The 23,155-nt window shown below is 40.5% G+C and overlaps 1 protein-coding gene across 1 annotated transcript in view; it reads left to right on the top strand.

Moving 5' to 3' along the window:
- LOC139456329 (NADPH--cytochrome P450 reductase-like) overlaps positions 1-21,111 on the top strand; it is a 43,163-nt gene extending 22,052 nt beyond the window's left edge. Inside the window, exons 4-15 of the mRNA XM_071237967.1 lie at positions 285-413; positions 3,504-3,653; positions 4,448-4,572; positions 5,449-5,538; positions 7,072-7,170; positions 7,432-7,548; positions 9,067-9,185; positions 10,370-10,551; positions 11,253-11,402; positions 12,582-12,846; positions 13,350-13,578; positions 15,410-21,111. Coding sequence (XP_071094068.1) covers positions 285-413; positions 3,504-3,653; positions 4,448-4,572; positions 5,449-5,538; positions 7,072-7,170; positions 7,432-7,548; positions 9,067-9,185; positions 10,370-10,551; positions 11,253-11,402; positions 12,582-12,846; positions 13,350-13,578; positions 15,410-15,554 — 1,800 coding nt within the window. The 3' untranslated portion in view covers positions 15,555-21,111. The remainder of the gene's footprint in view (positions 1-284; positions 414-3,503; positions 3,654-4,447; positions 4,573-5,448; positions 5,539-7,071; positions 7,171-7,431; positions 7,549-9,066; positions 9,186-10,369; positions 10,552-11,252; positions 11,403-12,581; positions 12,847-13,349; positions 13,579-15,409) is intronic.
- The last annotated feature ends 2,044 nt before the right edge of the window (positions 21,112-23,155 follow it).

Here is a 23,155-nt window from a genome sequence, read left to right as displayed (position 1 = left end):
ATATTTTCATCCATTGTGCCATATTTGACTTGTCGTAAGAGGCGACTAACGGGATCGAGTGGTCAGGCTCTCTGACTTGGTTGATGCATGTTATCGATCCTAATTGCATGGATTGATGTTCATGATATCAATCACTGTATTGTCTGGTCCAGATTCGATTATTTACAGACCGCCATCAAATAGCTGGAATATTGCCAAGTGCGGGGTTAAACAACAAACAAACAAACCTTAAACTTGTTTTGTTATAACTGGGACATGGCCAAAGATTCAACTTCATATTTCAGAACCGCAATGTGGTGGTATTTTACGGTTCTCAAACAGGCACAGGCGAGGAGTTTGCCAATCGTCTTGCGAAGGATGCGAGCCGGTACGGGATGAAGGGCATGGTGGCCGACCCTGAGGAGTGCGAGATGGCAAGTTTTGTTTTTTCATTTTGTTTTCTGGTAATGGTAATATATATTTGTGGTAACATTACCTTACCACTGTCACAAAAACATGCTATATCTTATTGCATCATACTATGAGCGAAAGGCGAGGATAATAATCCACAGAGTATAACACAAACTCTTTATAGCTGACCCACATAGAAAGTTAATGCAAAAATGGCGTAAATGAAGTCTTCGCATTGTATGTGTATATTTGTGTATAAGGAGAGATACCTGGGGTATATTTGTGTATAAGGAGAGGTACCTGGGGTATATTTGTGTATAAGGAGAGGTACCTGGGGTATAAATGTGTATGAGAGATACCTGGGGTATATTTGTGTATAAGGAGAGGTACCTGGGGTATATTTGTGTATAAGGAGAGGTACCTGGGGTATAAATGTGTATGAGAGGTACCTAAGGTATATTTGTGTATGAGAGGTACCTGGGGTATATTTGTGTATAAGGAGAGGTACCTGGGGTATATTTGTGTATGAAAGGTACCTGGGGTATACTTATGTATTAGAAGAGGTACCTGGGGTATATTTGTGTATAAGGAGAGGTACCTGGGGTATATTTGTGTATAAGGAGAGGTACCTGGGATACACTTATGTATTAGAAGAGGTACCTGGGGTATATTTGTGTATAAGGAGAGGTACCTGGGGTATATTTGTGTATAAGGAGAGGTACCTGGGGTATATTTGTGTATGAGAGGTACCTGGGGTATATTTGTGTATAAGGAGAGGTACCTGGGGTATATTTGTGTATGAGAGGTACCTGGGGTATATTTGTGTATAAGGAGAGGTACCTGGGGTATATTTGTGTATGAAAGGTACCTGGGGTATACTTATGTATTAGAAGAGGTACCTGGGGTATATTTGTGTATAAGGAGAGGTACCTGGGGTATATTTGTGTATAAGGAGAGGTACCTGGGATACACTTATGTATTAGAAGAGGTACCTGGGGTATATTTGTGTATAAGGAGAGGTACCTGGGGTATATTTGTGTATAAGGAGAGGTACCTGGGGTATACTTATGTATTAGAAGAGGTACCTGTGGTATGTTTGTGTATGAGAGGTACCTGGGGTATATTTGTGTATAATGAGAGGTACTTAGGGTATATTTGTGTATTAGAAGAGGTACCTGGGGTATGTTTGGGGTCCCGTATATCGCTGTGTATAAGGCGAGTTTTTCTTACCTAGAACTGTAGAAGTAGGGGGCTTTCAAGATGGGTCGTCTTATACATAGGGTTGAAGAGTTTTGATTTTTTTTTATTCCAATACAAAGACATTACTGTGAGCATGTAACACCGGAAATACCATGCCAACAAATCTGTCCTGAAGTACGCAAACTAATCATGTAATTACACTGTCTGGTTATAAAAAGAGTTCCTTATATATCTGGACTTATGTCTGTAATCTTTTTTATTAATTTTATTCAAAATTTCTTTTAATATTGTTTATATTCATTTCGGCGAAATCATGTGTGAAGTAATTGGAAGATCGCACAACTCACCGTTATTTACAGCAACCACGGTCATATTACTGCAATTGAGGCCTTGAAATGAACTTTAGTGGATAGAGAATGGATATAAATATATCATAAATACCATACTTTGACACGCTGAAAGTAATATTTGTTGCAGTTTGACTATTATATGCCATCATAAAGTTTTTACTATCGCGAACGTGGGAGCATCTATCATGTCTATGGTTATTGGTCAAATTGTTCCATTCGGAAAGTGGCGATATCCTCAAAGGGGGTTGAAGTAGCGTAAATTTTTTGTCCCCCTAAGAGGATATGTAAGTCCACATCATTCAAAGTACATTTATTCTTACCTCGGTTTTAAAACGTAGTATATTTGTTTCTTTTAATGGTTGGCTCAAATTGCATACCATTACCAGCAGCTGAAGGGTTGGTGTAAATCCTACTGGGGAGCCGTGCAGGTAGCAAAAGTAATATAAGTCCCCTCGGTCCCTTGTAAGGTGGCCTAACTTTGGTTGCTGGTGATCTATAGCCCATTTTTATATTGTCTTGTTGATTTTGATGTATTGTTTTATCTGTTCTCAACTAGTTTTACAATTGAACCTGTGATATTCTAGTTATCTTACTGTCCATCGTTGACAGCTTTTTATTAAATCAGATTGTAATTATTATGACTGTTTCGTCGCGATATGGCTGCAATACTGCTGATGTGACGATAATTTTCACTCACTCACTCACTCCATTCGGAAAAAATATCCAGCAATAGCCATCAGCTGTACTAAAGTGCTTAGCTTATGGTAATTAATTTATTTGAAATAAATATAGTAAAATACTACTAAAATAACATGATACTGGAATAAATTATTCATATATTAAAATAATAGTTTCAGATACAATTCTTTCAATAATTGTATCAAAGTTCTTTGAAGTTATTACTGGCTAATTATTAACCGATCACCGGTAGATTCCGAGAAACATGTGTACAGTTGATTGCTACTTCCGGCTTACGAGAAAATACACACGGTAATCTTATTCTCTGCATATATAACAATGCCTATCAGAATAGGAAATACAATTTATTCGGTAAATCATCATGTCTAGTGTATTTTTATCTCAACTTTTAAATTTGTATTGACCAAGTTTAATCGTTATGATCTGTTCGATTCCCTGAATTTGCTGAAGGGATATGATGTATATTTTTTCTGCAGTAGACAAACATGTTTTTATTGCAAATGTAGGGATTGTGTGTGCCCTGGTGACGAGCTTCATTCTGATTCGCTTTATAGACGGGGTACATAAATTAGAATCAATTTTAAAGGCTTCTACGGGGGGGGGGGGGGTCGTCTTATACGTAGGGTCGCTTTGTAGACGGCGATATGGTACCTATGGTATGTTTGTTTACACAGAAAGCTACCTGGGGTATATTTTTGTATACAGAAAGGTACCTATGCCAACCTTGACCCAAGACAAGTGCACTGGGTATTTGTGTGTATTCCTGGATACAGAAACAGTAAAGAGACATAAAAACAAGGTAAAACCAAAGACATTCAGAAACAAATGTGACGTTTCATTGAGTTTTGCACTGGAACATTTCAGGAGGACTTGACACGGCTGAATGAGATTGAAAACTCCATGGTCATATTCTGCATGGCAACTTATGGTGAAGGTGATCCCACAGACAATGCCCAGGAGTTCTATGACTGGCTACAGAGTGGTGATGCTGAGCTTCAGGGTATAAAGTACGCTGTAAGTATACAAGGTCAACAGTGCCAAGGCCAGATTCATCCTCGATACCTCACTGGCTTACACTAGTTTCCTCATCCATGAGAACATATGTCGTTACCATGTGTGTTTGTGATCTATCTCTCATTTTAGTCGGGTAATTAATCGAGACTGTGTATCAGCGTGATCGCTATCGGATGTCAAATGATCCTTATTCGGTGCATGAACTTAATGCAAACCGTACCATTGCCTGACACTGAAGCAGTGTGTGGAGTAGAGGCATAAGGATTGTCACACGTTGCATTAGAAATATTTACCAATGTAATCTGAGTTCTCATTGTAGAAAGACTCGCTGGAACCAGGCAGTGGCTTCATTTGTTGGTTAAAAATAGGGACAGACGTCTCCGTGGTCTATTGGTAGAGCGTCCGCCTGGAGAGCGGAAGGTCTGGGGTTCGATCCCTGGCCGCGTCATTCCAAAACACGTTAAAAGATGGTACTTGTTGTTACCCTGTTTGGCTCTTAGCATTAAGGGGCTAAAACAAGGACCGGTCGAGCCGAGTAGCCAAGTTACCAGTCCCAGTCCTAACAGAAACAGTACTTTTAAAAAAACATCTATTTCCCCACTTCTTATGTTTCATTCTCTGGAACAGCCTCTTCGTGTAGTGACAAGTAACTGTTTAATGGCGTTTACAGGTAGCAGGACAGAGATACGGTTACCCAGCTATGGTCGCAGTTCATATTGAAATATAGCAGTCGGAATCATGTTTATGTCAGCAGTAAAGTGTCCCAGCCAGTAATCTTCCATTCTGTGTTGCAGGTGTTTGCGCTGGGGAACAAGACGTACGAGCACTACAACGAAATGGGGCGCTATGTGGACACTAGACTGGAGGAGCTCGGGGGCATCCGAATCTTTGAACACGGAGAGGGGGACGATGATGCCAAGTAAGTTGGTAATGGAGGAGGTCCAGTTTGAAATTTACCCACACTGTGGACATTCTGGGAACCTATGTCTTTCGTTTTGAGTGACCCTGTGAAGTTTCTGGGTTAGAATTGGTCCCCAACAACCTATGGTGGTCTTAAGAGGTGACCCTGGGGGGATTCTGGGTTAGAATTGGTCCCAAGCCACTTATGCTGGTCTAAAGAGGTGAGTCAAGGATCGGGTGATCAGACTTGCTGACTTGGTCAATTGTGTGTCATCACACCCTGGATCGTTGTTCGGGGGCACGGGTAGCCCAGTCGTCTAAGGCGCCGCGATTCGCTTGGCAGAGTTGCGTCCCCTTGGCACGCCAGAAACCTATGATTGTGGGTTCGAATCCCGGTTCGCCCCGATTATGTTTCTAGGTTTGTCAGCACCATAACCGTGCTCGTGGGTTTCACCAAAGTGGTAAACATCTGAGACCTGCATCACTTCGGGCTTTCCTCCCACATTAAGCTGACACGCCGGCATATAAGTGGAATACTGTTAAAAGCAGCGTTAAACCCAATTCACTCACTCACTGGATCGTTGTTCACAATATCAATCACTTGATTGTCTGGAAAATTTGTAAAAAGGCATAGGGGTCCAATAGTTGACTGGTGTAGCAAGCTTCACTTAATTGCCAAGAATTTTACTGATGTCTGACTCTTTATCATGTTTCTATTGATCAAATCAACAATTGACACTCTGAACTAAACTCTACGTCTACAGTTTATTTCCTTTTAATGATTCAAACAGCCATACTTTTTTGTGTCCCCCCAAATTTGTGATGTAGATTATTTGCGTGCATTCCTACATGCATCCAGTCAAACCCTGTTTTACAATTCACGTACTGTTGACAGCATTGAGGAAGACTTTGTGACTTGGCGTGAGAAGTTCTGGCCAGCTGTGTGTGAACACTTCGGTGTGCAGCCTACGGGAGATGATGTCAGGTTGGTTGGCAACAAATATCCATGCGACTGACAGTAAAACCAGATTCTACACTCTTTGTTGAAATAGGGCAAGTTGTGGCCACTTGATTAGTTCTTGAATGTGCAACACTAAGAATGGGAATTATGTGGCCAGAATGGTGGTTGGAATCGGACCTGACTGTGAATGTGTGGCTCATGTTCAGCTCTGAGCTGTGGATAGAATGGGGATTGTGTGGCTCATGTTCAGCTCTGAGCTGTGGATAAAATGGGGATTGTGTGGCACATATTCAGCTCTGAGCTGTGGATAGAATGGGAATTGTGTGGCACATGTTCAGCTCTGAGCTGTGGATAGAATGGGGATTGTGTGGCACATGATTAGCTCTGAGCTGTGGATAAAATGGGAATTGTATGGCTCATGTTCAGCTCTGAGCTGTGGATAAAATGGGGATTGGGTGGCACATATTCAGCTCTGAGCTGTGGATAGAATGGGGATTGTGTGGCACATGTTCAGCTCTGAGCTGTGGATAAAATGGGAATTGTATGGCTCATGTTCAGCTCTGAGCTGTGGATAGAATGGGGATTGTGTGGCACATGTTCAGCTCTGAGCTGTGGATAAAATGGGAATTGTATGGCTCATGTTCAGCTCTGAGCTGTGGATAGAATGGGGATTGTGTGGCACATGTTCAGCTCTGAGCTGTGGATAGAATGGGGATTGTGTGGCACATGTTCAGCTCTGAGCTGTGGATAGAATAGGGATTGTGTGGCACATGATTAGCTCTGAGCTGTGGATAAAATGGGAATTGTATGGCTCATGTTCAGCTCTGAGCTGTGGATAAAATGGGGATTGTGTGGCACATATTCAGCTCTGAGCTGTGGATAGAATGGGGATTGTGTGGCACATGTTCAGCTCTGAGCTGTGGATAAAATGGGAATTGTATGGCTCATGTTCAGCTCTGAGCTGTGGATAGAATGGGGATTGTGTGGCACATGTTCAGCTCTGAGCTGTGGATAAAATGGGAATTGTATGGCTCATGTTCAGCTCTGAGCTGTGGATAGAATGGGGATTGTGTGGCACATGTTCAGCTCTGAGCTGTGGATAGAATGGGGATTGTGTGGCACATATTCAGCTCTGAGCTGTGGATAGAATGGGGATTGTGTGGCACATGATTAGCTCTGAGCTGTGGATAAAATGGGAATTGTATGGCTCATGTTCAGCTCTGAGCTGTGGATAAAATGGGGATTGTGTGGCACATATTCAGCTCTGAGCTGTGGATAGAATGGGGATTGTGTGGCACATGTTCAGCTCTGAGCTGTGGATAGAATGGGGATTGTGTGGCAACAATGGCTGCTGAGGGAGGCCTACTAACATTTAGACTTTGCTGCTAAACAACTCTTTGCACCAGCAAACTGTTACTAAAACAAGCCTGGCTTACTCATTCACTGATTCAATGATATTTTCCTGCTCGATCCTTATATCTGAACTTTTAACATGTTGAATCCCAAGTCAACCTACTTGTAACGTCATGTCAATGTGATATTTGTTGTGTTTCACAGTGTTCGACAGTATGCATTGAAGGAACACGAAGATCTGCCTAAAGAGAAGATCTTCTCGGGAGAAATTACCAGATTGAATTCCTTTAACCTGCAGAAACCGTAAGTGTCAATCATCTTGGGTTATCTCCCCTGATCTAATTCAATAAGACAATTAATATTATAGATCAGGACTGGCACCATCAACCAATCAATTCTAGACTTGCACTGTTTATTTTTCCTTTACAACTCAACTGTTATTTTTCAAAACTATTGTGAACACACTGGCAGATGTCTGTTTGCACTGCTGTGAACTATCTCGTTACAAGAGTAATCCCCCTTTGGTCATACTGTTTGATAAATCTGAGATTGTGTTTGTTTCAGGCCATTTGATGCCAAGAATCCATTCCTAGCACCTATTATAGTCAACAGGGAGCTCCACAAGGGCGGAGGACGGTCGTGTATGCACATTGAAATCGATATCACTGGATCCAGGATCAGGTCAGTGTTAATTAAGTTCTGTACAAAATATGTGAAATAAATTGCTATGACGCAATTATTTTCAGAAATGTACAATTATGCATCAAAAACTATAAAGTCTCCAATAGTGTTACACCCAATGTTGTCTTTTAAGCTTGGTATCTATATTTCCTTACTGATGTGTATGTACTCATTGAATACAGGCATTGCGACATTACTGGTATAATTCCTGCGCAATTAATGCTCTCCTCTGTTCGAGGTCCTTCTGATCATGTGAGTTGTGCACTGTGCTGTGACTAGTGTCTGCTGTTGTGCTTGTATAGTGTAAGAGAGGCTTGTATATACAACTCTGTCATAAATATTCTTCCCATGCATGAAGTAGTCAATAATAGACAAAAGATCCCTCTCTCATTTGCTGGAAAAAAACATAAAGACTCACTGACAAAAGAAACGTGAATACTAGATTGGTATATTAGATTGGTTCGATGCACAAACGAACATACTGTTATGTTGTGTGAAGCGACGCTCATGAACGTATTGGGGGCACGGGTGGCCCAGTCGTCTAAGGCGCAGCGATTCGCTGTGCAGAGTTGGGTCCCTTGGGCATGCCAGAAACCTATGGTTGTGGGTTCGAATCCAGGTTCGCCCCGATTATGTTTCTAGGTATGTCAGCACCATACCCGTGCTCGTGGGTTTCACTGAAGTGGTGACACGCCGTGATATAACTGAAATACTGTTAAAAGCGGCATTAAACCCAACTCACTCACTCACTCACTCATGAACGCATCACATGTGATGTCATAGACTCGAGATGCACTAATTATCTCGTGCAGGATTAATGTGAAAAGTTTGGAAATCATGTCCAACATATCATGATAAGAATAAAGACACTTGAGTGATTTTAAGTCATTAAGTGGTACACATTGAAAACATCTCTTCTTACCGTACAAATTTATCTAAATGTTTCCATGGTTCGCGTTTCTTTGGCGATGTTTCAATGTTGCGAAAATGAAGTGTGAGGTCACATGATAGCTTGTTTAATCCTACTAAAGAGGCAGGTCAGTTTAATCTCTGCAGCAAACAGCACAAAAAACACAATGTTTGTACATGCAAGTGAAATTGTTTTAATGCCCACTCATTGAATACCCAAATTAAAATGCTGTGAGAATTTCATGAGAGCAGTTGGTCACGGGTGGCCCAGTCGTCTAAGAGGCCACGATTCGCTGTGTAGAGTTTCGTTACCTATGATTGTGGGTTTGAATCCCGGTTCGCCCCTATTATGTTTCTAGGTTTGTCAGCACCATACCCGTGCTCGTGGGTTTAACTGAAGTGGTAAACATCTAAGACCTACATCACTTCGGGCTTTCCTCCCACATTAAGCTGATACGCCGCAATATAACTGGAATACTGTTAAAAGCAGCGTTAAACCCAACTCACTCACTTATGCGAGCAAATACTCCATTGCTCCAAAAGTTATCTGGAGTAGTCTCCCTTGTTTAATGGAGAGTTCCATGCAATGTCAACCTTCTTACTTTGTAGGTATGAGTCCGGAGACCATGTGGCTGTGTATCCCATCAATGACCCTGAGCTGGTAGAAGCTATAGGCAAGAGGCTGAATGTTGATCTGGATCAAGTCATCACTCTCACAAATGTTGATGGTAAGGGAACCTCGTGAGACCTTGTTGTAGACAGAAACAAGATGTCATGGTTGTGGTGTGTGACGGGACGGGACGATTCACTGATGGGTGGGTCACTGCATCATGCCACTCGAAGCTTCGAGACTACACAGAGTTTGAGTTTCCTTGTATTAGAGTGCCAATGGTATGGTTAAATTGTAAAGGCGGTGGTCATGTAGCCAAGTGGTTAAAGCGTTCGATCGTCACGGCTAAGACCTGGGTTTGATTCCCGACTTGGGTACAATGTGTGAAGCCCATTTCTAGTGTCCCACACCATTATATTATTGGAATATTGCTAAAAGTGGCATAAAACCATACTCGCTCACTCTATTAAATCCTGAAAGGTCCTCATAAAAATCCTCTTTTTAAATTGGCTCATGATGCATATTATATGCAGCTAGTGATAAATGTTCCCAAGCAAAAGTAGGTGATTCAAAATGAATATACAAACACACTTAATACACAGAATGATTCATTAAATATACCTAGAGATTCAGAAATTGAAAAAATTGTTATCAGTCTCATTTAAGGGAAGGAGGCAAACGTGTACATTACAATGGTGTATTATTAAGCTCATGTTGAAGTGACATTCACTGAGTATGGAGATCGAAAAGTATTCTTTTTGGCACACTGAAATTCCAAAGAGTACACGAGAAAATCTTTGCAGGTGCACATTTAAAAAAAATATTTTGTCCCAGGATGTAGGTTCTCGTTTTTATGTCATTAGCCCATGTCTACTATACACTTCCCTGAGGGGGTTTGGGTGGCCCCGTCCTCTTCAGTTTACTAATGTATTTCACCAAAGTGGTAAATGACATCAGGCTTTCCTCCCTCAACAAGCAATCATATAACTGAAATACTGTTCAAAGCTGCACTAAGTCAGACACACTCACTACACCGTGAAGATCCATCTTCAGCAGCCCATGCTTGTCGTAAGAGGCAACTACCGGGATTGGGTGATCAGGCTCACTGACTTGGTTGATGCATGTCATCCCATCCCAGTTGCGTTGATTAATGCTCGTGACGTCAATGATTAGATTATCTGGCCCAGACTCAATTATTTACAGGTTGTCAGCATTTAGCTGAGGGCAGGGTTCAACTACTAAAAAAACTTACTCGTTTAAGCACTCTGACCCTCATAACCCTGACTTACTTTTGTGTTTCAGAGGAGGCCAGCAAGAAGCACCCATTCCCCTGCCCCTGCTCATATCGTACTGCCTTGTCCCACTACCTCGATATCATCAGCCCCCCTCGTACTCACGTCCTACGTGAGCTCTCTGAATACGCAGAAGATGAGAAAGATAAGGCTTTCTTGCAGAAAATGCTGGCACCTACATCAGAAGGCAAGGTAATAATGAAGAATTGAGTGTATTTGTTTCGTATAATACTTTGGTGACATAATGCCATTTGTTAAGGGAGAGGTAAGAGTTGTCTTCCTTCAAAATGGAGGAAAATGGCTGTCATGTTTTGACTAATTTTTCACATATTGGTTTTAATATATTGTTTTCTGATTTTTTTGCCCTCACATATGAACAAGGCAAAATAAAGAAAAGTGCATCTGTATTGTATTTATTTTTAGTTGGCATAAAACCTTTGGGCAGGAGTGACCTCACCAGTAAAACTTTAGGCTTACACCTTCAGTTTTACTGATCAGCCACTGCATCCCTCAGGTTTTTTACTATGTCAACCAAAACCCAAACTTTGTTTTTTTCAAAGATATGTCTTAAAACAATAATAGTCTTGGTTCTCAGGCACCGCCTACATCATCATAAAGTCTGCCGCACTCTTAGTTTTTATTTCCATTTTTTTTTAAAATCTTTAAATATCCTTCCTTCCCCCCACAAGGAAAGAATACACCGCCTGCCCTGCACTCTATTTTCAAAAGCCATTGCCTGAGAACCAGTTCTGTTATTTTTTTTAAGCCTTAATTTGGTATTTTATTTACATAGCACAGTGGCCACGCTGGGATCCCATTTAATGCCATTGATCCCCAAAATTTTATGCAGAGAGTCTCCAGTACGGTGCTACATGGCATTGCTCTTGTTCCAGGCCCTCTACAGTGAGTGGGTCCAGAAGGACCATCGATCCATACTGGCCATCTTGGAAGATCTACCATCCCTCAAGCCTCCCATAGACCACATATGTGAACTGTTGCCACGGTTACAATCCCGTTTCTACTCCATCTCATCCTCACCAAAGGTAAGGATGTGTAGTGTTTCATGAGTGAGTGAGTTGGGTTTAATGCTGCTTGTAACAGTATTCCAGTTATATCGCGGCATGTCAGCTTAATGTGGGAGGAAAGCCCGAAGTGATGCAGGCCTCAGATGTTTACCGCTTTGGTGAAACCCACGAGCACGGGTATGGTGCTGACAAACAGTTGGGGTGACTAGTGATTTGAACCAACAGTCATAGTTTCCTGGCGTGACCAAGAAATGTAACTCTGAACAGCCAATGGCAGTGCCTTAGACAACTGGGCCACCAGTGCCCAGTGTTTTATGGAGATATTGTGGCTGAGAGCTGTGCAGCTAGAAGGATTTGATTTAGGCAGTGATATCATCAGGCTGAATTGACTTATACTAGTTATAGTATGGTAACTTGAAGTGCAAACAGAACTAAATTTTGACAAGCAAGGAACATCATGTCAAACATTGTGTTGACATGGTTTCTGCAGAGGGATTTGTAAGACTGCAATTTACCCAGAAGTCAGTACATACAGAACTAGATTGTGAAACACCCTCATCATGCTCTTGGGGAGGTCGGGTAGCCTAGTGGTTAAAGTGTTCGCTCATCACGCCGAAGACCCAGGTTCGATTCCCAACATTGGTACAATGTGTGACGCCCATTTCTGGTGTCACCAGCAGTGATATTGCTGGACTATTCCTAAAAGCGGCGTAAAACCATACTCACTCACTCACCCATCTTGTTCCTATATCAGCACAGTGAGAAGCCCATGTCTCATGTTCAGGTCATATGTTATTTGAGGCCTTCCAGTCTTCAGGTCACACTTGATGGCTTCCTTTCTGTCTCCGTGGTCTCGTGGTAGAGCGGAAGGTCGGGGTTCGATCCCCCGCCTCGTCATACCAAAAGACGTAATGATATGGTACTTGTTCTCACCCAGCTTGGCGCTCTGCATTTAGGGGCTAAAACAAGGACTGGTCGGTATACTGTGTCTGAGCGTGGTATTCATGTTAAACTGCGACTTGGTATCTCAGTCGGCACTATAAATCAACCTCAGTCAGGACTAGTACAAGCAGCCACACTGACACTCATGCGTATACGTCGCTATATAATTTAAACCCCATTTCATCTCACCTGATGGCTTCCTTTACATGTATTATTATGCCCAAGTAAATACCATGTCAACAATGTCTGTGCCAGGTTCACCCACAGAGTATACACATCACCGCTGTACTAGTAGAATACACCACCAAAGCAGGACGCTTGACAAAGGGCGTGGCCACAAACTGGCTGGCCAAGAAGCACCCAACCGAGACCCTCAAACCCACCGTCCCTGTCTATGTCCGGAAGTCCCAGTTCCGACTCCCCTTCAAGCCCAGCACGCCCGTCATCATGATCGGACCGGGAACTGGAGTAGCTCCGTTCCGAGGATTTATACAGGAAAGGAACTTCTTGAAGCAGGAGGGTGAGTCCTCATTGGAAGGCGTTGTCCATCTCATCGTGGAGCATCACTGACTTTTATCTCACATGAATTTTCAGGCTGGTCATCCAGCTATATGTCTGTCTTTCTGTTGAAAACATTTTCATCACTCTTGAAACAACAGAGTTTATGGAGCTCAAGGACTGTCTCTTAAAAGTGCTCACAGAATTCTGATCAAACTTTAAACATGACCCCCATGGCAGCCATATGAGATGATTACTGTACTCTTTAAAACAGATGTAATTTGATTTTGTATCTTTGATACTCTTAACACAGTGAGAGCACTCAGTCCTCGGATTATGCTCACCAGTTCGAAGATTCTTGCCCTTCATCTCCTGCCTCAAAGTTCCAGAGAAAACTGGAAGGGCAAGGGCAAGTAACTCCGATTTGGTGAGCGTTGTAAGAGGTGCTTTTGACTGAATGTTTTCACTCTGTGAAAAGGATTGTATTTTGGACAGTGGATTACCACATGTTTTCTGGTGCTGCAGGTAAGCCGGTTGGGGACACCATCTTGTATTTCGGCTGTCGCTATCAGGCCCAGGACTTCATCTATGAGGAGGAGCTGAAGGACTACAAAGCCAAGGGAAGTCTGAGCAAGATCTACACGGCATTCTCCCGGGACCAAGAGAAGAAGGTCTACGTCCAGAACCTTATAGAGCAGAACATGGCGGAGTTCTGGGAGGTTTTAGAGAATGGAGGTCACGTGTACGTGTGTGGGTGAGTACATACCAATGTGGGAGTCACATGTGTAAGGTCAGGGGTCAGGGGTGGTTCTAAGCATTTATGTTTTCAAAATCTTCAGAACTTTGCATGGCTAATCCCAACAATGGTGTCGTGAAACACACAAAAATATGATTCAGTTTCATGCATGGCTGCCTTGGTGACCATATTGGATTTTCCGTATATTATTACCTTTCTCAGTCACAAATGGAAAGCAATAGAAATGCCATACAGATATAAACAGAATATATCCTTCACATTATCAATGCGTAAATCTGAAAGATCTCTTTTCCTGTGTCAGCGGGCATCTTATCATCAGCTATTTGAAAGAAATTGGTTTGTATGATAATTTTTAAATATGGATGTGAATGATTAAATGCTTTTTTTATATTTGGTGTGATGCTATTATCAACTGAATTTATTGAAGGCTCTGTCCAGGAGGTTAAAGTATTGTAAAATTATTGTCCCCACTGTGTGTCACGTAATCCTATCATAATCGGTGTAACTATCATCAACAAGTGTTTTTAAGCCAACTCATTGCTGAGTATTTTTTAATATTGGCACCACCAGTGGCTAAAGTGATGACGTAAATCCTGCTGGGATATCATGCAGGAAGCCGAGGTACTGTAAGTCCCCATGATCCACAGCGAGGTGGCCTAGCTTTGGTTACTGGTGGCCAATAGCCTGTGTTTTAAAACTGTATACCTCATATTGTTATGCACAAATATGTTTCATAAATTGTTTTGAAATATTACTTTGCATAGATTACTCGATTGTGAATACATTAACTTGGTCTCGTCGCTATATGGCTGAAATAATGCCGATGCGACTCACTCACAAATGTAGCATGTATGCAAGACGTACACAGGTGCAGTCCGCTGTACTCTGTGAAGCGCATGGTGCTAATTAACACAATCACCATGACAGGCCGAGTCAAGTGCAGCCCCGGCAAGCATGGTTTAAGCATCCCGTCAAATGCCCCAAGTGTAATAGTTATTGTCAATCATAAATAATCAGGAATTTCCCGATCACAGATCACATGATTTCATCCTTTGCGCTAAAAAGATTACTAACGATGCACCTTGTAGTCTACAAGCAGTTTTATGTAGTAAAAATTTACGGTCATAACAAACTCTCTGCAGCGAACTTACAGATACATCAAACTGATATCTGATCACCGACAAACCCATCTACCACTTATCAGTGACGTGTATAGCAAACTAAGAAATTTCACTCAGTGTCAAGTGTCACTGACAATTGCGGAGAATCAACACAATCAGTGGTGACAGATCAACCTTGTTAAACTTAGGTGAATGTTATGAAACATTATCAATTGAATGCTATGAAGTGGTCACTGCTAATACAAGCCAACATTGCGTTTTGTTTTATCCAAGACGGCAGATGTTTCCGAGCGAAAGTGTATATATAACGAACAACGGATAAAACAAACTGATTTCTCTGGTCCCTTGTAGTTCGTTATATCCATGTTCTACTGTATTTGGAAATGAAGCCGTATCATTTACACACTTTATACTGGAGGGGTGGTCAGGTAGCCTAGTGGTCAAAGCATTCGCTCACCACGCCGAAGACCCGGGTTCGATTCCCCATGGGTACAATGTATGAAGCCCATTTCTGGTGTCCCCGGGCATGATATTGCTGGAATTTTGCTAAAAACGGGCTAAAACCATACTCACTCACTCACTCCTATCATTGGACCCCATTTGATATCTCTACTTATTCAAATACGTCATTTTATTATGTTTTTGTTTCCCCCAAAATAAGCTTTTTCCTATACTCTCTCTCAAGTGACTGTATTTCATGTTGGCAGTGATGCGAGGAACATGGCAAGAGAGGTTCATGGCTTACTAGAGAAGATCATCATCGAGAAGGGCAACAAGGATAAAGCTGGTGCTGCAGATTACATCAAGAAATTACAATCCAAGGGCCGCTACTCCTGTGATGTATGGAGTTGAACCGTTCGACAACATACCTACTTCAGTTTGATCAATGCAAGTTCCAATCCAAAGCACCATCATCACGAGTGGAATCATGTTGTCTCGTACCTAGTCGGACCACAGAGTTTATGGAGATTGGGACGTTTCCATGGTTGCTGACCCAATTTCGTTACCAAAAATGATTCAGGCTTATTAGATTAAAATTTTGTTTCTCATGAACTGCTGCCCATAAAATAACCACTGACCCATTTCTTATTATATTTCTAAGCCTTGTTCAGGGACAATTAATTTCTAAGTCAAATTTCGTTTTTGCACCAGAATCCAACTTTTTGCACTAACATTTCAAATTAGTAGCCATGGTTACCCTGACCTCAGGCACTGTCCTTCTATTCACTGCAGGCAGTAAGGGGCTTAACTAAAGAGGCTGCGTTGGATAGTAGAATCAAGTTTACCATGTGTTTACTTTTATGGATTTCTGACATGAGTCCAGAACAAAAACATTTTGACAATGAAATGCTGTTGTCAGATTTTAGATTTATAATATTTATAAGGACCCAAACAAGGCAAAGATTTTTAATTTTTTTTATCACCTGTTGAACTAAATCCAACTTTAAGATGATTTCATAAATCCTGTACAATGCATTTTATCTAATTTATTGTTTTGACCTAAGAACCAAAGGTTACACTCCTGAATTCCGTAAAAAATAAGTCTGACCTGATAAATAATTATTTATTTAAAGAATCTTTCCTACCCAGTCAGTGTTGATAAAAGTCATGAGAAACAGGAATGTTATTTTAACTGGCCTAAAGATTCATCAAATAAAAAAATCACTTTGGTGGTACTATGTTCTAGAAACTGATGTACTCTATATTTTATAAGATTTTGCTCACAAAGCAATGAAGCCTAAGTAATGATTACTCAGTGTTGCTGAAAATATATTTATTAAAGCCAGACAAAATATCATTTCTTGTTAAACATTATGACTCATATTGCTCACAAAGCAATGAAGCATAAATAACAATTTCTCACAATGTTGCTTAAAATGTATTTATTAAAGCCAGACAAATTATTTTTCCTTGTTAAACATTTTGACAAAGATTACATTTTGTATTTAATAGATAGAAACCTGCTGTTAGTGTAGTGTCATTTATGTTGTTATAGTTATTTTCTGCAGAGTAGCACAGTTGCCGAGTGGCTATGACACCATTATTCATTATGCAGAGTTGCCTCCCATAGAAGTGAAAGGATCTGCTGATTTGACCTGCTTATATTCCATGGTCTTTCAGCAAAACTAACATCCTTGTGCTAATGGGTTTCAGCAAAGGGGTAAACATCTACAAGCTGTGTCATCTGTGGCCTTCCTCCCACAACAAGCTGATACACTTGGATATGACTGAAATACTGATCAAACTGGCATTCAAATTGAGCTCACTCACTCTTCTTTTCAGAATGAATTAACTGTTGTTGTTAAAATATATAGACCAGGATTCAGCCTAGCCATGGGGAAAAATATTTGAATAATATTTAATAGATATTTATTTCCTTAAAACCTTCCTCAATGGTCGATATGAACACAAAATTTGACCCTTCTATATTTAGTTAGAGAATAATTGTAAAAAGGATTAGTCATGGTATGTGAAAATAAATATTTTTAATTTATCTATTTTGTCATTTATCATTTTGGTGAAATGGTACAAGAATGTTTAAAGATTTATAGTGTTTACATTAATGCAAACACTGCTTGGAAATATGCAATAAAACGCTTAAGTAGTGAGTGAGTGAGTTTCTTTTATGCTGTTTGTAGCATTATTCCATCCATATCACGCTGGGGTGACACCAGAATTTGAATTATTGTACCCATGTGGGGATTCGAACCTTTGCCCCCGTTACACAAAGTAATCTTTACACTACAATTGTTGAAAATCTATGTTCAAGTATTGGAGTTAGCGCTAAGATCGCTTTGTGGAATGGATTCCCTCCCCATCCCAGTCAAGGTTGAAGATTCTCACACACCATGATTCCACTACTTGAGGCCATTTACATGGAACATTTACACATATAGCATCTTGTATTTCTGTAGTTTTTTATTCTGAAACATATGCTCATATTATGATTGAATGTCAGGGACAGACTTTACAAACTGTTGTTCAGGCAAATTTATGTGAGTATTTTGTGTACTGACAAACATTAGAACATGCAATTTTCTGGTTTCTATGGACCTAGCAAGAAGGCTGTCCTGTCTATTGAAATATGAAATTGGCATGTCTAAATATGTTATGTCCTGCATACACTGTCTTTGATTAAACACATTTGATAACAAGGTGATATACCGTACCAACCGTTATAAGCACCCTGGGCGCTTATTTAAAATATACATGTTATTAAATAAGTTAAACTTGTTGCCAGTGGTCAAACAGTACTGAACAAAATTAATTCAAACATCAGTGAAACTAACATGTTTTCGATAATAATTAATAGGTAATTATATACACATTCTATGCTGCTGTCTTCTTTTAAAAAAGCCGTAATATATTCAAAATTATATGGACTGTCAAGTTGTTCAATGATGCTTATTGGAACAAGGTGTTTAATAGAGTTAATACGGCATTGATATTGCACTACAGTAGCCAAAGCAAGTAACCAATGCCATGTTTTGTAAGTTAATTTTTTACCCTTTCTGGTGCTTTTCCATGGTATGCCTTAAGGTTTAAAAAAATAAAAGAATTGGTTCTCGGACAATGTTTTTTTTGAAAGTATAGTACATGCGGTCAGTGTCTATTTTTCATTATTTTTTTTGCTTGTTCAAACTAGTATGTAACCAAATAAACAGTTATGTAACCAAAGAAACAGTACAATCAACCTGGGAAAGGGTCTCCCTACATCTATGTATTCCTTGAGTAAAATGCTGGAATACAGTATTTGACTCATGTTGGATTTTGAATATTTTAGTATTTTTTTGTTTTTGTGTGGCAAACTTTATGATAATGCAGGGAGTCCCTGAGAACCAAGACTTATTTTTTTTAGCCTTAGTAACATATTTTCCATGTAATTCTTCAATCAAAGAATCTGTGTTCCTTGTTTCAAATGAGGAATTAAGTGCTGTTTGGAAAAAGAATTTGGTTTAAGACCAATTATTGTGAATTTCTAAAGGATAGTGGGGCACGGGTGGCCAAGTCGTCTAAGGCACCGTGATTTGCTGTGCAGAGTTGTGTCCCTTGGGCACGCTAGAAACCTATGATTGTGAGTTCGAATCCCCGTTTACCCTGATTATATTTCTAGGGTTGTCAGCACCTGTGAATGTAGTTTCTTTTTTCATTAGGTTTATACAGACACACACACACACACACACACACACACACACACACACACACACACACACAATGAATCCATTCATTCAGTGGCACTGTCATAAGACAAGTATATTTTGTACAAACAGTTGTAAATATACTTTTTGATGTTTCTCTGGTTGTTATGGTTACCCATGGCACCTGTGTGCTCATCTGTACTCTGTAAGAATGTGTATATTTTGAGCTATTTCATAAACTGAGCATGTTTTATTTGTACTGACACTAGGTTGTCAGGTGATAGACATCTGTGATGTAGATAGTAGATTTTAGGGCCCACGATTAAAACGGTCAGTCCTCATGTGGACTTTGTATGTTTATTGAAAATATAGTATTGGATTCCAAAGATTATATAGTCAAGACTGTACAATCATATGGTAGATCTTTATGATGTTAATCTTCATATTTCTTTGTTTAGCATAGTTTTATGTTTAGACAAGATCAATTATATTACTTGTTTCACAGCTGAAAAATATAAAATTCTTGAACTGGAAAAAATCATGTCATGAAATCTTTTTATTTCAAAATTTGCAGGTATACCAGTAATTGACATCCTTATTGTCTGGCTGACTTTGGCAAAAACTTCATTTAAAGTGAAAGGTTAACACTGTGCCCCTCAAATAAGGAACCACAAAAGCTGGGTTTTTATTATGCACAAGAAAATATGATAACAGGCAGACTGATTTTAAAAAAATCTTAAAATTGTTTGAATTTATTTTTTGTACTTTTCAGGCTCATGCTTTCAGCTATTTAACAAAATTAAATAAAAATCTGTAAAACAAGTAATTACATTGGTTTTTGTTATTTTTATGTAATGGTGATTTTTTTTTCTGAGTGCAGCTCCAAACAAACTACCTGTGACAGTGTTATAGCGTCTAGTGGCAGATTTCTGTCAGATTGTGTGGTATAACCAGAAGTGAATGAGTGAGCATATAATGTGGCATCAGCATTATTTCAGCAATATAGCGACCATACCAGAAAGAATGGGACATTGCTCATACTATCAATCACTGTTTTTTTTCTATCCAAATAGCTGTATTATTGCTGATCAACTGAAATTCAAACATTACTCTACTTTGCTGATGGAGTCCCAAAATGCTGAAGATTGATAGTGAGTTTCCAACCAATCTGATTAAAATCACACCTTCTTTACTCTGGTAGGATACCTCTCTGTGTGGAAGTCTGACATCCTCTCCATTGGAGGTTGCATCAGGTGAACTTTCCCGAACCAGGTAATGAAGCATTCAGAAATGCATATATTTTTTCTGTATCGAAAAGGAATATGATCGGGGAGTTTCGAATGCAAAAACATAAAGCCATGCTTTCATTATTGTGGATATATATTCTGCCATTTCGGATATATCGAGGTGGTAAGGAAATGAAATCGTTTTAGATAAACTGACATGTGATTGGCTTAGGATCCCACACATCTTTCATTAAGATTGGGAGGTCAAAGTTCGATCAGGATTCAGCTGATACAATCTTTATGCAGGTGTCGTCAGATCTTATGCAGAGAGGTATAGTATCAAAGTAAACGATTGTCAACTCGGCTTATGGCAAGACTCAAGATTATAGAAGCCATGACAAAGTATTGCTCATATGTCACTCTTAGCCTCATCGTATGGCATGGCAGCAGCACGGCTCTTCGGCGTCAGGCATCAAACACTTTTATTCAAATTGTGTTAGTGGTGAAGTATTTTGCAGTCAGATTTTGCAGTTTGTTTCGTAACAGGCAGGTAAAGATTTTGCAGTTTGTTTCGTAACAGGCAGGCAACGCCAGCCGGTTGGATATGGGGCCTGTTTTGTAAAACAATGAAAATAGTACATTTTGATAATGATACAGAATTCAATCACGAATCGATGCATGGGCTGGCATATCATGTATCGTATCGCCAAGTATCAGTTTGAAATGCGTCAATAAGTGTTTGAATTGTGACGCCTCTATGCCAAGTTTTCTCCAAGATATTTTACACGAGCATAATGGAAAATTGTTCTAATTTTTGCTCCTTTGTGTTCAGTTGTTTGATTCAATGTCACAATTTACGAAAACATTTTATTAGGGGTATTATTCATATGGAAGACGAAAGCTGCTTTATGTCAACCAAGAAATATTTTAAAGCCACAATCATGGAAGGGATTTTTAAAATCCTTTTATCATGAGTTAATGTTTTGTTTCATCCTTTTGCACTGGCAATATGATTATGTAATGACTAAAAAAATAAAGTTTAGATGTCCTAAGAAGCTGTTGTTATTTGTCAGTTATTCCTTTAAGTCACCTCCCTGAGGGATTCTTGGATAGAATAGTTTCCAAGCAACCTGTGTTGTGTCGTAAGGTGTAACAAAATAGATCGGATGGTCAGCCTCAGCATCTCAGTCATTGTACCCTGCTGGCATGGATCGTTGTTCACAGTATCAATCCCTGGATTGTCTGGTCCAGACTTCACTCTCAAATAGCTGGAATGCTCCCGATTGCGACGTTAAACAACATTGATTGATTGATTGAGTATTGTTTTACGCCGCTTTTAGCAATATCAAGGCGGGGGACACCAGAAATGGGCTTCACACATTGTACCCATGTCGGGAATCGAACCCGAGTCTTCGGCGTGACGAGCGAACGCCTTAACCGCATGGCTACCCGACCGCCCCTAAACAACAAACACCCATGATTGATATTGTTGTAACTGGCTTTGGGATTCCCAAGGGAACCTTCAGCAGCCACTTACGTATTGCCGCTCCGTGTACCCGCACAGACTCTTCAAAGTCAGCGTCTGTTACTAGTTCATCCCGGTCACCATACGGATCCCGCACAGGGTCAGCCAGCCACAAGCCCACTGTTTCACGAGCTTTCCAGTAGCACACCAGATACTAACCTTATAGAAGATAGTCAGTACCAAGCCGACCGTTCTTGAGCCATTGACCCTTATAATTCCGGAAGCTTTGTCGCCTTCGGACGATGACACGCTTGAAGACCAAGACTCCATAACAGCTATGACAACCAAGGATATGTCATTGTCCCTCCTCCCCCCACAACAACCCCTTCTACCCTGTGTGCCATGTATGACGGCCCTATGCCAACCGGAGATACAGGATACATCTCATACTCATGTCTGACCAGAGGGCGAGAGTTAAGGATAGCAGCTCTGGATCGACAACATGATCAGGATCGACTGACACTGTGAGTAACCAAACATCTTTGAAACAAAACACTGTAAGTAAATAAAGGGAACACTCTTTCATCTTTTCCCCTCTGTCGCCCTGTGTAAAATGAGAACTTTGAAACAACACACTGTATTTAGCCTGCAGACAAACTCATTCATCTTTTTTGAGACCGTAGAATATACTTTTTTCAAATGTGAGCGAGTTTGGTTTAATGCATCAGTATTATCAAGGTATGTCGAATGGAAAAACAGGCTGACCAATGCAAGAACAGAGATGATTTGCCAAAATCATAGATATGCGTATGTAATTTGTCGAATTTGCACACCAAAAAACAAAATACACAAAACAGCTTGCTGTGTCCATTATGAAACGACCAAACAAGGACATGCATTCCTTGCACGTTTCTAGACAAGAAGGATGACTTCAACTTTTGAATAGTCAGCTTTCCCTTTGTGTGGAGCAGTATTCCAGTAGCTCCAGCCTTTGGTATGTACATTTCATAACTTTCGAGTTGTTGAATCAGGTTTACAGCATCCAGGGCAGTGTACAGATTCTGAATATATACTAAACCGCAAAAGAAACGTAACCATGGATAGATATATGAAAAACCTTATTTGTCCAAACACTGTGAACATACTTTGAGACATATAAAAAAGATGAAACTTGGCAAAACTGATCATCAAGGTTGAAATAAAATTGTCAAATGTTCTTAAAGTGAAACACAACACTAGTCTCTGAGAAAATAGCATCACAAGTCAGTATCTCGTGTGTCCGCCATGTGCATTGATGACTGCCGTGCAACGTCGATACACGGAATGGATGAGGCGGTTGATGAAGGCCATAGGCACTTGAGCCAACATTCTGAGCTGCAGCTGTCGGCCTTGGTCGGACGTCATTCAGCCGTCTTTGAATCTCGTCCCACAGGTGCTCAATGGGATTTAGATCGGGACTGAGGGCAGGCTACTGCATGGTTCTGATGCCATTCTGCTGGAGGAAGTCTCTTGTTGCTCTCGCAGTGTGGTCACTGGCGTTATCATGCTGAAGCTCGTGGTTTGGTGCGACGTGCCAAATGAGGTATGGCGTGTGGTCTCAAGACTTGATCAATGTACCGAGCT

This window comes from Haliotis cracherodii, unplaced genomic scaffold (genome assembly GCF_022045235.1).
Source record: "Haliotis cracherodii isolate W230 unplaced genomic scaffold, xgHalCrac1.p SCAF_11, whole genome shotgun sequence".
Taxonomy (NCBI): domain Eukaryota; kingdom Metazoa; phylum Mollusca; class Gastropoda; order Lepetellida; family Haliotidae; genus Haliotis; species Haliotis cracherodii.
The sequence above is the reverse complement of the archived record's forward strand: the minus strand, read 5'-3'. Positions and strand labels throughout refer to the sequence as shown.